At 46.9% G+C, this 16,283-nt stretch overlaps 1 protein-coding gene across 1 annotated transcript; it reads right to left on the reverse strand.

Moving 5' to 3' along the window:
- Positions 1 to 13,837: 13,837 nt before the first annotated feature.
- Mocs3 (molybdenum cofactor synthesis 3) lies at positions 13,838 to 16,200 on the reverse strand. The gene has a single exon (XM_055596182.1). The coding sequence runs from the start codon at positions 16,187 to 16,189 to the stop codon at positions 14,813 to 14,815; it is 1,377 nt and encodes a 458-aa protein (XP_055452157.1). The 5' UTR covers positions 16,190 to 16,200; the 3' UTR covers positions 13,838 to 14,812.
- Between the last annotated feature and the right edge of the window lie 83 nt (positions 16,201 to 16,283).

Here is a 16,283-nt window from a genome sequence, read left to right on the forward strand (position 1 = left end):
AAGAAAGAAAGAAAGAAAGAAAGAAAGAAAGAAAGAAAGAAAGAAAGGAAGGAAGGAAGGAAGGAAGGAAGGAAGGAAGGAAGGAAGGAAGGAAGGAAGAAAGAAAGAAGGAAAGAAAGAAAAAAATAAAGAATTAAAGAAAGAAAAGGAAAAGTATTATGAGAACAAAATTTAAGTCCCACCAAGGGCCTTGGAGAGGACCAGGGCTGGTGAGACTCAGAAGCTCAAGCACATTCACTCCTTAGAGGCTCCACCTCCACCAAGACATGGTTCCCACTGTAATAATGGGGGAGGTGCTGAATGTGGGTCACGCCTGGGTCCTGTCTGCACACATAGCAGTGACTGTCTTTTGGTCCTAGAAAGGTTTCACGTTCAAAAAGCAGGGGATGTGCGGAAGGTCCATAACAAGTTGCTGATGTCACTGGGGCTCCCCCGAAGCCTGTTTCAGGAGCATTTAATGAATCTGGTTTTAATTACCACAAAGTCCATGAGTGCTCTACCTAATTGGCTACCCCAAATTGCTTTCCTCTCTTGAAAGGAGATGGTGTTCTATTAATGGCCTCGGGAACCAAGTGAAGACATTTCTGGAACTCACGGGACTCTTAGGTTCATAAAGGTATTGCCATCCATGTATCCTCTGGAGATTCATTTGTTTGTTTGTTTGTTTGTTTGTTTGTTTTGGGGACAGGGTCTTATATCACCCAAGGTGGCCTTGAACTTACTGTATAGGCAAGAATGATCCTGAACTTCTGCTCTTCCAGCCTCCATCAACCAAGTGCTGGAACTGCAGGCCTGCACCACCATGCCTGCTTATGTGGAACTGGAATGAAACTCAAGACCGTGTTCATGCTAAGCAAGCACTTCACCAACTGAGCTACATCCCCAGCCTCTGTCTTATTTACATTAAACACATAAACTATGCTTGTGACTTTAGATGTCATGCAGTCATTTACAGGCAGGTGGTAGATTTTTCTAATAAGCTAATTAAGAGAGAGAGAGGGCAGCCTTGTTAGGCAGCAAGTAGACCTCTCTGGCAGAAGTAGATAAGTAACACTGTGAAACAGAAGCAAATTGAAAGGTCAAGGAAGCAACAAGAACAAACTCAGCCTGCCTGGTCCTTGCTTCCCAAGATAAACCTTGGGACGTGAGGGGTATGGGCAGTCTGAGGCATGCGACCTCGCTCTTTACATCCTAGCAGGTCTATGGGAGACTGAGGTACAGCCCAAGCCACCACACTGCAGCCCTTCATGAACCAGTGCATGCATACTTCATAAAAAGAGAAACACTTGGAAAATTGACCACCTGGCATACAGACAGGCTACCTATGCAGAACGTTTGCCCCAAAATCCAGCCTGAAACCAATCCTGTCAATATTAGTATCGATGTACATGCTGAGGACATAGGTGTAGAGAGAATATCTTGTGTATTGTATGGATGCATCACCTGTCAATTAAAAAAAAAAAGCCTATGGTCTATAGGAAAGGGTAGAATAGAAGGTGAGATATCCAGTAGGCAGAAAGCATTCTGGGATAGATTCACCTGGGGAAGATGTCAGGAGGACAGATGCAAGGTACCTGAACAGAGGTAACCAGCCACATGGCAGAATGTAGATTAAGATAAATGGGTTATTTTAAGTTATGAGCTACTCATAGAAGAGCCTAGATATATAGTCTAGGTATTCATAAATATATTTTGAGTCTCATGAGTCATTATTCTGGGATCTTGGGGCTGGGAGGAAAAACATTCACCCTACTACAGATGGCACCCATTATAGTAGGCATGTAATCCAAACTTACCTAAAAATCCAAGCTTAAAAACACAAGATTCAGGCATTAAGCCAAGCGTTCCAGACACAGGAGCTGGCCCAGGAAGCCAGGCAAATGGAGGCTGAGCTTTAGTCTCTCTTAGACCAGAGCCTGAGGACACAGTAGCTGCGACTTCTCCCGAGGGCATGGCTATCGGGGGCAGAAGGCAGAGCCAGGAGCCCTGCACTAACTGAACAGCTGGGGCTAAGAACAGCACAAGATGCAAACTGAGAATCCCCAATCACCTGAACTGGTAAGGTCTGAAGTTTGGAAAACAATAAAAGAGAAAGGAAACTGGGTATTAAAAAAATCATAGGAAAAAACATTTGGTCTGAAAATAGGAAAGTAAAGGCCTTAGGGAGAGAGTTGGGGGAAAAGTATTTTCTGAATTAAAAATGGAAGAAAACACAATGACACAACTCATCTGTATTCCACACAACTTTGTTTTGTTTGCATACAGATGGTCATTTTTTTTTTTTCAGTAATTATTATGGTCTTGTATCTCTCCTCATTAGGAGAGATCAGAATTAAGGTAGACTTGGAGAAAGAAGAGACTAAAAATTTAGATGCTAGATTAGGGGCCATAAAACAGATGTTGAAAGACCCTTTAAATCAAAATAGGGGACCTTCAGAGGAATCCAAACTGGAACTTACAATAGCATCAACGAGATAATCCCAGATGAGAAAAATCCACAGAGTCTTGAGGAGTTAGAAGGGCAGCCCATAAAGATGCAATATATCAAGAATCCGGATTGCACTTACTCGTGCTACCCTACAGCAATATCATGCGATAAACTATGTGTATCATTCTGTAGACGTCGGGGAATTGAGAGGTACACATGTTGATGCATCGGACCATTGATACATATTCAGAATTCCAACGAGCTTCTGCCTTTCATTCCGAAAAGGATGATTCTAAGACTGCACATTTATCAGAGGTGGTGACTGTCTTGGAGATTCCTCTGCAGACAGGAGCTGATGGTGCTTCAGCATGTGTATCCATTGGAATACAACACGGTGTTTTTGGACATTACAGCATAGAAAATGCTACAGAGATAACTTACAATCCTACAGGTCAAGCAGTTATGGAGAGATCTAATAAGAATTTAAAACAGGTGCTCACAGAGCAGAAGGGGGATAAGGAAGATCCCAAGGATAGAGCAAATGGGGTTTTGTTGATTTTAAATTTTTTTAGAAGTCAATGATACAGGCAGCACAGCTGTTAAAAAGCACTGGAATGTAGAAAGTACTGATTAATCAGATCAACGTGTGTGTGTGTGTGCGCGTGCGTGCGTGTGCGTGTGTGTGCGTGTGTGTGTGTGTGTGTGTGTGTGTGATGACCTAAGAATGGAAGAAAGGAGGTGTATTGTGTTGGAGATTTTGCATTTGTTCCAACAGGAAAACAAAAGCTGTGTCTTCCATACAAATGGTTAGAAATCAGATTTTACAGAAGGAGACACCCCCCCCAAGATCTTAGCTACAGACAGGAAGAAGGAAATTGAAAATACCAAGACAGGTGATGTAGTAATGTATCTACTGACCCCTCTACTTGGGAACAGATTTGAGACTGGCTGAGACTTAAATGTCTATGCCTAGCCAATAAATCTTGTTGACTGCAGAGTCCTCAAGACTTATTCTTATGTACCATTCTTTCATATGGCATGAATTGGGATTTATATTGCAATTTGGTTATACAATCCAAAGTAGCTTATAAAAAACAACAACAACACACACACACAAAAAAAAAAAACAGATGCCTTTCACCTGCTCAAAGAGCAGAAAATTATCTTTAACTTATCTGTCCACACTGTGCATTCCACACATATGTAATTGCAGAACTATTTATTACTTGTGAGAGTTTATATGCTTACAGAACAAAAGGACCAAACACCAGTGGAATGGAGATGGCCTTGAAGGAACTCACCTGCGAAGCTGCTGAGAAGAACACTATTTATTCCAGCACCCTTCTTGATCCAGCGTCAGACCGCTTCATTTGCTGTTTCATCAAAATTGCTTCCAGGTCAACTTCAAAGCGACTAGCTCAAATCATCCAACATCACAGACTGTCAGATAGGACGTCACTCAAGCCTGCGTGTTCACAGCATTTAGAGACAGGACAACAAATGTTACTTCCAGATTTCTTAACTATTTTCCAATTTTCTTGGGCCCCAAAAAAGAAATCCTATACCCCAAATCAGCAGGAAGCAATTTTAGAGAGCCATGTCCCATTCCCTTAAGTTGCTAAGTGCAGATGGACTGGACATTGTGAATGTAAAACCTAATCGTTTTCATAATTGTTTCATATTGTTTTATTGTATATAGTTTATTATTATATGAAAAAGAGCTTTTTATAGACTAAAGGGAGAAATTGTAGAGAGAATATATTGTGCATTGTATGGACGCATCACCTGTCAATTAAAAAATACTATGGCCTATAGGAAAAGGTAGAATAGAAGGTGGGATATCCATTTATCCATTTGGTAGAAAGGATTCTGGGATAGACGGAGGACGGAAGATGGGAGGAGGGCAGACACATGGTGCCTGAGCAGAAACCAGCCACGTAGGTTAGTATAAATGGGTTATTTGAAGTTATGAGCTAGTCAGAGAAGAGCCCTGCTATATGGCCTGGGTATTTGTAAATATATTTTGCGTCTCACAAGTCATTATTCTGGGAGCTCGCAACCAGGAAGGAAAATGTGCATCCTACTACACATTAATTCGTGCTAGATGGCCCCAAGGGGCTACAAGCAACAAGACTACTCTACACTCTAGAATGCTCTAGGGGACCAGCAGCCATTCCCTTCAACCAAGCATATCCAGTACAAGGAAGGATGTAGGGAAAGGATGAGACGAAACAGTACGTACAAGACACATCAGCTGATATGCAGACCTTGCCAGAACTTTCATTTAAACAGATGGGCTTTTCACAGATGGGCTTTTCGGGTTTTTTTTTTTTTTTTTTTTTTTTTTGGTTTTTTTTTTTTTTTTTTTTTAATATTTATTTTCAGGTGTATGAGTGCTTTATCTTCATGTTCACCAGAAGAGGGCAACAGATCACATTATAGATGTGACCTGTGACCTGGAAGGCCCTGTGTATCTCCAACACAGCAAATCCCTGTGGCCAGAGTTCCTTTAGTCCTGGAGGCCACAGCTGTCCGGGGATATTGTTGCCAGGGCTTGCTAGGGGCAGCTTCTTTCATTCTGGGCAGTTTCTTCAGTGAGGTTTTGTAGTGGAAACCGGAGGCGCTCTTTTTCAGGACTCTATTTTATTTGGGGCGTTTAGGCCTCTCTCTCCCTTCCACCACCCCGGCAACCTTAATGAGGAGAGAGAGAAGGTTATCGGGGAGAGGGGGCCCAGCCCCTTCACTTCTCCCGGCTAGTTAGGGCTCCGTACCAATCTCTGTCAACCGCAGACGCAGCCAGCAGGCTCCTCCATGGCGCTACACCCCGAAGCGTTTCTCTCCTTCCAACTGCTCCAAACCACCACACCGTCTCTGGTCTCTGGTACACTGATACACGCCACACGCCAACACTCAACTCCATATCACAGGCTACGATTGTCTCTTTCTCGGCCTCATATTTTATACTGAATCCTAGACCACGCCCCTCTTTGTGCGGCACGTGGAAGGCCATTACCAGCTAGCAAAGATCACACCCCCACGTGACAACTAACAGGCGTGGACAAAGTATAGCCCAACTAAAACTCACACTTGGCATTAATTAACACAAAAGCATTTTTACCTAACATACAAAGGAACCAAAACTTCCATTGTAAGGTTTTAACCAAGTCCCCGCCCTCAAGCTCCAGAAATGATCAAAACATTTTTAAAGCCATTTTGTTCTTTATTTATTTATTTATTTATTTTATTAAACATGTCCTCTCTACATAGCCCCTGACTGTCCTGGAACTCACTATGTAGACCAGACTGGCCGCGATTTCAAAGAGCCACCTGCCTCTGCCTTCTGATTGCTGGGATTAAAGGTACCCACCCCCATGCCTGGAAAGACCTTCATATTTTAAAACTTTGCCCCAAACGTAAACTTTTGAGCCACTGCTTTCTGAGGAAGCATGTGACTGGCTACATTTTTATTTTCTCCCGAAGCAAAAGGGATGACCCTGGCCACATGCAGTCTTCTGGTGGGAACTGTGACCACGTCGCAGCCCATCTTTGACTGGTCTCACGGCTATGCCCTGTGGGATTTTCTGTGAGCACAGTTACAGTACAAGGGCACAGGTGAGCAGCCGCAGTGGAGACCCTATGTCTTGAAAGCCCGGAAGCTTGGCTCGGTTCCAACTGGACTTCTATTTCAAGAAACCACGTGTGCGTGTCTGCTGGACACAGGCTGCCCCACTTCCTGGGAAAGCTGCTGACAGTGTTATCTTTTGGTTGTTGTTGTTATTTTGTTCTCATGTTTGTTGTTGTTTTGTGCATTCTCATGTTCATGAGCACGTGGGCATTGGTGTGTGTGTGTGTGTGTGTGTGTGTGTGTGTGTGTGTGTGTGTACAAGCCAGAGGACAACCTCAAGGGCCATTCTTCGAGAGCATCCATGTTTTATTGTTTTTACTTTTTTTTGAGACAGGTTCTTTGGCCTGGGGTTTTGCCAAGTAGACTAGGTCAGTTGGCTGGTAGCCTAAGGGATTCGTTTCCCTGCACTTGGATTATAAACACACACAGATGACACCTGGTTGTTTTGTTTTTCTTTACCTTCATTCTGGGAATCAACTCAAGTCCAATCAAGCACTTCACTAAATGAGCCATCCCCAGCTTCATGTTTTGGGTTTTTGAGACAGTTTGTCTATGTAGCCCAGGCTGGCCTGGGACTTGCAACCATCCCCTTGCCTTGGTGGTTCACAGCTACGGGCCCCATAGCTGGCTTTCTGCTGTTCTCTTTACAGTGCTAACCACGGGTCTAGGTTCTACAAGGAGCAGGTTGTGGGAGCATGTTTTTGTTCGGGCTCCTGCTCAGGGCTGGAGGAGAGTCCCTCGGAGAGTACCATGGGCAGGGAGCTGGCGCTGTTCATCCTTGAATGTCCTTTAGTCCATCCTTTAGAGGTCCCAGGGGTCGAAGATGCTGATGCTGTTGTTCAAGGGAGCCAGCCTGAGCTACCTTGAGAGTTCCTCCTCTGGGTGCCACCATGACCCCACAGCACTGAAACAAGATAATCAGTCAGGAAAGATGAATCTGGAGTCTGGTTGCTTTTATCTTAGAACTCACAGGGGCAAGAGCATCTGAGCTCAGCCTTTCATACTTTTGGCCTTCAACGTTCTTGTACTTTCAATTACAAAGTAATCTTTGGACGTGAACTAGACCCAGGGACTATAATAAAGACTTCCTCTTGGAGCCTGAATCTACTGCTGGCTTTTCCTGTAGGAGTTTATTTAATCGCATTCTCAAATGGCTAATAAGCAACTGAACAACAAAGCTCAATGCAAACTAAAATAGGAAAAATAATAGGAAATGATTAATTTTCAAAACACAAAACTGAGTAGCCTTTGTCTTAATTTGATGAGCCCATGCTTCTCCAGCCCAGGGCCCAGAGGGTCACTTCAAAAGGTACAGGAAACACCAGCAAGGTCAACAATGGGGCAACATCTGTTAATCCCAGCGCTCCAGAGGCTGAGGCAGCAGGGACTTTCCAAGTTTGAGGTCAATCTGGGTTACACTGTTACACTGTAGTTCAGACCCGCCTGAGCTACATAGTGGGACATTGTTTCAAAACAGACAAAACAAGGGTCTAGGGAGGTGTCTCAGTGGATAAAGTGCCTGCTGCGCTGTCAAGAGGACCTGAGGATCCCCAGGGCCCTTGTCAAAAGCTGGGCGCTGCAGCATGCATCTATAACTCCAGAGCTGAGTTCATTGGCCAGTCAGTCCAGGCAAATTAGTGAGCTCAAGGTAGAGAGAGAAAATCAGTCTTCAATAAGCTAGAGAGTGCTAGAGGATGCCTGGCATGGGACCCTGGCCTCCACGTAAGCACAGTACCCATACGCCACAGGCAAATAAGCCAGGAGCTGTGGCACAGGCCTTTAATTCCTTTGGAAAGCAAAGGCAGGTGAGTGAGTGAGACTCTGTCTCAAAGTAAAGAAAAAGTCACAGCAAAACGATGACAGATATTGGGGTTCAAGGAGTCAGGGCCAGGGATAATCTGAGTCATTATTAGCCTCAGGGTGTCCACAGGTTTGATGGCTGTACCTAATGGTTGAAAAGAATCAAAAGACAAGAAAGCACCTTCTTGAACCCCTGCTCTCCACTCATCCTGTTCCCTCGATGTCCTACTTAGTTTTAATCGAGAACTGGATACAGCCTAGAGTCATCTGGGTGGAAAGCCTCAGCTGGGGAACTGCCATGATCAGATCGACCCGAGCACATGTCCACTGGGAGCTGTCCTAACTGTTCATCAATGTCAGTGGGCCAGGACCACTGTGGGCGGCACCATTCCCTGGGCAGGCTGTCCTGAGCTGTGTGAGAAAGCCAAATGAGCTCGCCAAGAAGCACATTCTCTGGGTGGGAAGTGAGTTCCTCCGTCATAAGTAACGCAGTGAAATGGCAAGCAGGCAGGCCTTCAGGTTCTTGCCTTGAATTCCTGCTTTGACGTCAGAGAAGGTGCCACACAGCTCTTGGAGAGTCACTTTGCTTAAAGCAGTAGTCACCCATGTGGACCTGCTGTCAGACTCAGGGGAACTTGGCAGAGGCAATCATAAGATATTCAGCTAATTTGTTTTCATTTTGTTAACATCTATTTGCTTGCTTGCTTGTTTGATGTGTAGAGGTGTTCCGTCTGCACACCAGAAGGCGGCACCAGATCCCATGGGACTATAGTTACAGATGGGTGAGAGCTACCATATGGGGTGCCGGCAATTGAACTCAGGACAGCCATCTCTCCAGCCTCATTGTATTTACTTTCATGCGTGCTCACACCACTGTGCATGTGTAGAGGTCAGAGGACAGTTCTCTGCTTGCATCTTGTGAGTCCCAAAGACTGACTCAGGTTGTCGGGTTTATAGTGACAAGCAGCTCCTCTTGTTTACCTGCTGAGCCACCTCACCAGCCCTAAATGCCATCTTTAAGGGGGGTTATTTATATGTGTCCATGTTGTCTATCTGAAATGTAAATGTACCAGTGGGTTCTATGGTGTCTCTGACAACCCCGAGAGAAGGGAATTTTACAGTAACCTCAGTGCCTACTCTCAAGGCTCTGGTGGTCACCAGCTGGAGGCTGCCCAGTGACAGGACTGGGAAAGCCCCAGAACCTGGCCTCTGCAGCCAAGGTGGAGAGTGCTGCTGGAGAAAGGTCCTGGTTTCCCAAGACCTTGCCATACATCTCAAGACCCTCCAGCAAGGTGGGCTGGTATTGTGGGCTCAATTTGGAGAAAGGAGCACCTCCCCAATTTTGTTTTGTTTTGTTTGACCTTTACCTGTGAGGAGCTCCCTCAGGCAGCTTCCTCCCTGCATCCCAGAAGGCCTTCATGCTGGGATGAGAGATGCAAGAGCAAGCAGGGCATAGTGCTTTAGCAAGGCTGGCCAAGTGAGCACCAACCCGAATCACATTATGATGGGGAAATTTTCACCTTCGTCTTCCTGACTGAGTTTTGTGGTTCCCAGCACCCCTTGGAGGTGGCTCAGACCCATCTCTAATCCTAGCTCCAGGGGATCCAATGCCTCTGGCCTCCTTGGGTTCCTGCACTCATAAGTAAAACCACATACACATTTAATTTTAAAAAAAAAAATCATAATTTTCCATCTCAATATAGTCAGCCGTGCGGGTCAATCCCAGTAAATAATGGGCAGTGTGGGGTGTCACCAAAAGAACCCTTCCCCTCTCTCCACTCAGTGCCCGTTAGCACCCTCCCTCCAATGACCATCAGAATGCGTACAATGCGCACATCACACCCCAGGCCAGTGTGACGTCACAGGGGCTGTGCACACCAGGGCCTTGGCTGGGCTGAAAGCCTGGTCTAGCCACCATCAAACAGTTCCCACCTTTGGTACACGTTTGAGATCATTGAACCCCACACTGAACTCAGGTCTTCAGGCTTACTGACAAGCACCTAAATTGCACATCTTTTGTGTGCTTTGTTAGCTGCCAGTGAAATTCTTAAGCATTTGAGCAGGACCCTGCCAGGTGTGCTGCTGGTTTCCATCCTGTCCCTGGGTGCTAAGGACTCAATCTCTTCTGCAGTGCCTGGACCTCTGGGAGAGCACAGGGTGTGTCCACCTTAATAGCTTCTGTGTCCTGGTTGCTGGGGAACAGAGGGTATTGGAGCCCTTGAGAGAGAGGCTGCAGCAAGGCCCTGAGCTGTGTCTGCTGAGGAAGAATAACTAGAGTCCAGAGGCAAATGCAGTTCTAGTCATTGGCTCAGTAGCCCAAGGCTTCAAGAACATTTTCCCAAAGCCTGTGGAGCAGCAGGCGCAGCTGTGTGGTCTGTGGGCCTCTCCTGTGGACTGCCATATTCCATGGCAGCTAAATTGTGTGGCAACCCCTAGATGTCCTGGCCAGCAGGGTGAGCTGATTTCTGCCCAACTCACTGCACGTTAATCCTGAGCCATTCCGCTGTTCATCCATCTGCAAATCCCAGGGGCAAAGTGGCAATCCCAGGTTCTTGTGAGCTATGGGTCCCAGGAAAAGGCCATTTACATAGGGCACTTGAAGTGGGAAGCCAACAATGATTATGTGTGAAGGGTCTGATGCATCTTGATGAGTGGCTTCATCTTGGAAAGTGAGTTACATAAAAAGCGTGTGCACTGGGCATGACGACACAGCCCTGGGAGGTGAAGACAGGCAGATCAAGGTAAGCAGATCAAGGTCTACATATGAAGTTCTACACCAGCCAGAGGTTCACAGCCTATGCTGCCTCCTTGGGGGAGGAAGAGTTTGGGGAGTGGAAAGGAACTCCTGAGTCCCCCTGACAGTATATTTGTCTATAAGGGAGCTAGTGAGGTGTGCTCAACTTGTGAAAAGCTTGAACAACCTAGTGAAACCCTAGCTCAAAATAACACTTTTTTTTTTTGGGGGGGGGGGGTGAGACAGGGTTTCTCTGTGTAGCCCTGACTGTCCTAGAACTCAATCTGTAGACCAGGTTGGGTTGGTCACAGAGATCCACCTACTCTGCCTCCCCGCTCCACTACTATCCGGCTCAAAATGGCACAATTTAAAAGGAGCCTCAGTGCTTGCCTTGATGCATAAAGCCCTGGGTTCAATTCCTAGTATGTGTGTGTGTGTGTTTGTGTGTGATCTCACAAAGCACTTGAGATCGGTGCACTCTTCTGTACGTTCTCCAGTGTGATGTTGGCTAGATGCCTCATGGAAGCACATGCTGAAGGAACCACGCATCTTGTCTATGGCTGTGTCTACACCGGCACTTGCTCATCCTTAACAATAGCTTCTCCATTGCAGACTGTCAGCATTTGGGTTCCAACTACAGTGAAAAGCCACCTTCGTCCTCTTTTTAAGGTCTCTTGAAGTTAAAATATTATGAGTGGATGCCTGAATGCATGTCAGTACGCCACATTTGCTGCAGTGGTCGTGGAAGCCAGAAGAAAGTGCTGGATCCCCTGGAGCTGGAGTTACAGTTGTAAACTACCATGTGAGTGGTAGGAACTGAACCTGGGCTCTTTGCCTTCTGAGCCGTCTCTCCAGACCCCACTTTCCAGCAGTTTCTAAACCTAACCCACCTGGTACTTTTCTCCTGCTGCTGCCAGAAATTAATTTGTGGATTTAATTCAACCTTAAATACCACAAGTACAAACTTCCAAAATTATCTTTGTGACTCTTCTGTCCCATCTTTTCATTTTTATTCTGACTGGTTCACCAAGCGGTTACAAACACTTCTTTAAAAAAAATAAAATAAAATAAAATAATTCCTTGCAATCACTAGTTCATCAAAATACCAGGGAAGCGTAGGCATAAGATTATTGTGTAATTCTACTGCTGATTTCTCAATTCAGGGTCAGGAGCCTTATCAATTGAGCTATCCAAGCCTTTCAAATGCTGATTTTTATACCTCTCATATCTGGTCGTAATCCTTGTTCAGAGAATCTCCTGTCTCAATGTTTATCCTATTTATCCCCTGACATGACAATAAAGCAGTTTACAGCAAATTGATGAACAGGGGAAAGTATAGAGCTGGACTTCCTGCCAGACAGGGGAGAAGGAGCTGGAGTAGGAAATGGAGAATTCAGTGGGAATTGTCCAGGTGACATCAGGAGAGAAGCTGGAGCAGAGAAAGCTACAAAATGCAAGTATCTCTAGGATGTACAATGGGAGGAAAGGAGAGTAGCTTATAGGGTTAAGACTAGAGTAATAACTGCTCAGTTATTGTGTTGTGAAGCTTATTATTAAACAAATATAAAGGAGTTTCAACTATTTGTGTGACAGCCAGGTTAAGAGAGAAACTGAGAAACAAAAACAATTTTATAAAATTAACCAAAGCAGGGAAGCCTGACATGGAGGCACATGCCTGTCACTGAATTCCAAAGACAGCCTGGCTGCAAATAAGACCCTATCTTAAAAGTATCTAAAGGGCTAGAAAACAAGGATATGCAGGTGCTCTGAACCAGAGCCCTGCTAGTCCCTCCACCATGCTGTTCAGTGCACCTGGTCAGTGAGTTGCAGTGTGTCCAGCACAGACTATAGAGAGAGAAACTATCAGTGTTTGCAAACTGGTGACTCTGAACCTGCAGAGGGCTTTGTGTAACTACAATGCTTTTATTCTTTAAAAAAAAAAAAAAAAAAAAAAAATTGCTGGATATGGCTACTTCAGTTACTTCCATGGTCTTTGCTTCTCTTAAGAAACAGAAGCCTAGGCCCAGAGAGATGGCTTAGGACTGGCTGCTTTTTCACGGGAATCAGCTTCAATTCCCAACACCTTTTGGGCAATCACATACTTTGCTACCTACAGAAAACAAGGTGGGCTGTCTTCTCATTAAATTGTTTTGTGCCACTGGAGATGAAGCCCAGGCCCTCCTGCCTGCTAGGCAATTGCTGACCTTCACTCCCAGCTACCTTGTTAGTTTATATTTTAACACAGGTTTCACTTATTGGCCAGGCTGAACTTGGACTCACTCTGTTGCTTAGAAAGGCCTTAAACTTGCGATCCTCCTGCCTCAGCCTTGAGTAGCTGGCAAGACAGACATGCACCAAAAGGCCTGGTGAAACTGTTTACTGTGTAAATAAACATAAAAATACCTACATAAACATATTTTTATGTTTACTATGTAAATAAATATAAAAATACGGGCAGTGGTGGGGCACATCTTTAATCCCAGCACTTGAGAGGCAGTGGTAGAGGCAAGCAGATCTCTGTGAGTTCAAGGCCAGCCTGGTCTATAGAGTGAGTTCTAAGACAATCATGGCTACCCAGAGAAACCCTGTCTAGAAAAACCAAATAATAATAATAATAAAACAATACAACAACAAAGAGCCTACCTAAAAGATGCTGGAATAAAGTAGATTGAATCAAAACAGGAAACACAAGGGTAGGAGCGAGAAGACTGGGTCTTGGACGAAATGATTCCAAAGTAGGATCACAACATAGTTAAACTAATGTCACACATGTGTAGCTCCGTGGTTCTCAGCCTTTCTAATGCTATGAGCCTTTAATACAGTTGTGGACAGTTTGGTTTGATATGTAAACATGTTTACTTCCAAGTAGGGAAGTTTGGTTTGTCCACACCTGTTAAGTGTCCGGTGTGGAGCGTGGTCTTGACCAGCTGGAATTAGCTGAATTCTGAGGACTTTGAGAGGTATAAATATGACAGCCCAGAGGAAGAAGGCGCAGTTGTTTGGAGACCTGCTTGCTGCTGGCTTGTCCTACTACTGTTTGCTGGTGACCTGGACTTCTGGATTTCCTGATACTGACACTGCCCCCAAAAGAATCCTGCGACTCTACCCAGCAGGAAGTAGCAGAGAGAACTCTGCCCCCTGTTCCCACTAACCTTCTGTCCCTCCTACCCGGTGTTGGGGGGTTGAAAGGGACTAAATAACATAGTTTGTTAAAAAGTCTAAGCCTAAAAAAAAAAAAAAAAAAAAAAAAAAAAAAAAAAAGTCTAAGCCTACATACAGTTCTTCACGATATGATGACCCCAACTATAAACATTTTTGTTGCTACTTCATAACTGTAAATTTTGCTACTGTTATGCATCATCATATAAATGTGTTTTCCAACAGTTTTAAGTTGAACGCTGTGAAAAGGCTGATTCCCAAGGGGCTGCGACCCACAGGTTGAGAACCACTGGTATAGCATAAGGCAGGCACTAAAGCTAAGTACAAGGAAAATGCTAGCAACTTCCGAGGGAGCTGACAGACCACAAAACAGCTCCTTTTATCTTGCTACACTGTCAAGTTCGCACTCTGGTGGCAGTCACAGTAAGTTCGATAATGATGATTCCCAGATAATGAAAACATTCTGCATGGTATGTATTTCTAAGGGGTATATCCTATCATTTGAAGTAGAACTAAGACTCAATATCTTTTTAAAACTTTATGGGTGCGTGCCTGGATATCTGTCTGTGCACCAAGACCCTGCCTGGTGCTAGGGAAGGCAAGGAGACAGCATCTGACCTGGGGAACCGGACTTATAGAGAGTTGTGAGCCAACACATGAGTACTGGGAGTCGAACCAGGAGCCCCCAGGAGGGCAGCAAGTGCTGAGCCATCTCTCCAACCTCCCAAAGAACAGTTTAATTAAAAATGTCGTGGGCGTAACTGTACTGCCTCTGAAAAAACCTGCATCCCAATTACAAGTATAAAATGGATGGCCCCAGGGAGCATTATGACTGGGACAGGTGGGAAACAAAAATCCTGTCACATTCCATGTCACATGTCAAAGTGCCCAAAACACATGGCTGCTCTCAGAAACAGTTTCAGCCTGTGTTCCTAAGACGCTCCTTGCAAAGAGGCCGTTTATTCAAAGTCTATGAATCCAATCTCTTCCCTTCATTATTGAAACGGTTCCAATAAACAGATCCTCAAGATATCACAACCATAAACGCAGATCACATGCTGTCCCCTCAGTACTGTGGAAATGCCACATCAATTTTGGTGGCCCAGGCCATGAGTCCCCCCACAATATCCTGAACGGTTAAAGAGTCTAGCTCTGGCACTGCCCTTAAGGACTGCAGAACCCTTACGGCTTTCTGAGAGTCATTCCCCAATTTGCAAATCACATACACAGAAAGAGCAGCCCCTTCCTTCGAATCCTGCTTCCCTTCCCGAAGGGCATCCCCTAAGAGTTTCAGGCTGTCGGCATCCCTGCGTTCCAACTGACTCAAAGGGATGTGGAGAGCGTGCGGCAGACGGCAGATGTCCACTTCCACTTGAGGCCGGACGTCCAGCAACACATGGGGCGCTCCGGAATCCAGAAGCTGCTTGTAGTCGGTCACAGAAATCCGCTCCTCCGGACTCAGGAGCTTCAAGGCTCGGCACTTGTCGGTGGCCGAGGAGCCGCAGAAGGCCTCATAGTCCTGCAGGCGGGTCACGGTGGGCTGCTGACCGCACACGGCGCAGTCGGGCCGGCGGCGCCGCAGCCGGATCCTGCGGAAATGGCCGCCAAGGCCGTCGAAGAGCAGCAGGCTGCCGCTGTAGGAGGTCCCGAGGCCGGCGGCGATCTTGAGCACCTCCAGCGCCTGCACGCAGCCGAGCACGCCGGGCACCACTCCGAGCACGCCGCCGTCGGAGCAGTTGGTCACCGTCTCGGCCGGGGGCGGCCGCGGGAACACGCAGCGGTAGCAGGGCCCGCCGTCGCAGTGGTAGACGCTCATCTGGCCCTCGAAGCGCAGCGCGCTGGCCGACACCAGCGGCCGGCCGGCCAGCACGCACGCGTCGTTCACCAGGTAGCGCGTGGGCACGTTGTCGGAGCAGTCGGCCACCACGTCGTAGCCGCGGACCAGGTCGAGCGCCCAAGCCTCGCTGAGCGAGCGCGCGTACGGCACATACTCCACCGCCGAGTTGAGGCGGCGCAGAGCGGCGGCCGCCGAGCAGGCCTTGGCGTGGCCGGCCAGCGCCTCGCCGTGCAGTACCTGGCGGGCTAGGTTGCTCGTCTCCACCACGTCGTGGTCCACCAGACCCAGTCGGCCCACGCCGGCCGCCGCCAGGTACTGAGCGAGCGGGCAGCCCAGCCCGCCCAAGCCCACCACCAGCACCGAGGCGCCCGCCAGGCGCAGCTGACCGCGCACGCCCAGCTCCGGCAGCAGCAGCTGGCGGCTGTAGCGTAGGATCTCGTCCCGCGACAGAGCGGCCTTGGGCAGAAGCGGCGGGACCGGGACCGGACGCTCGGGCTCCGGCTCAGCCGCCAGGGCTGCGCTCAACCTCCGCTTCAGGGAAGCCAGCTCTTCCTCACGCCGTGCAATTTCATCTTGTAAGGCCGCTACGTCCTCCTGGGCAGCCATGACAGCCGCTTCCGGAAGTGTCCCGGAAGTGACTTCCGTTTCCGGTTTCTCATTCCTTAGCGACTGGAAGTCTAAAACGCTTCCTAGAGCTTGA

The sequence above is a fragment of the Psammomys obesus genome, unplaced genomic scaffold (genome assembly GCF_907164565.1).
Source record: "Psammomys obesus unplaced genomic scaffold, mPsaObe1.curated_primary_1811, whole genome shotgun sequence".
Taxonomy (NCBI): Eukaryota; Metazoa; Chordata; class Mammalia; order Rodentia; family Muridae; genus Psammomys; species Psammomys obesus.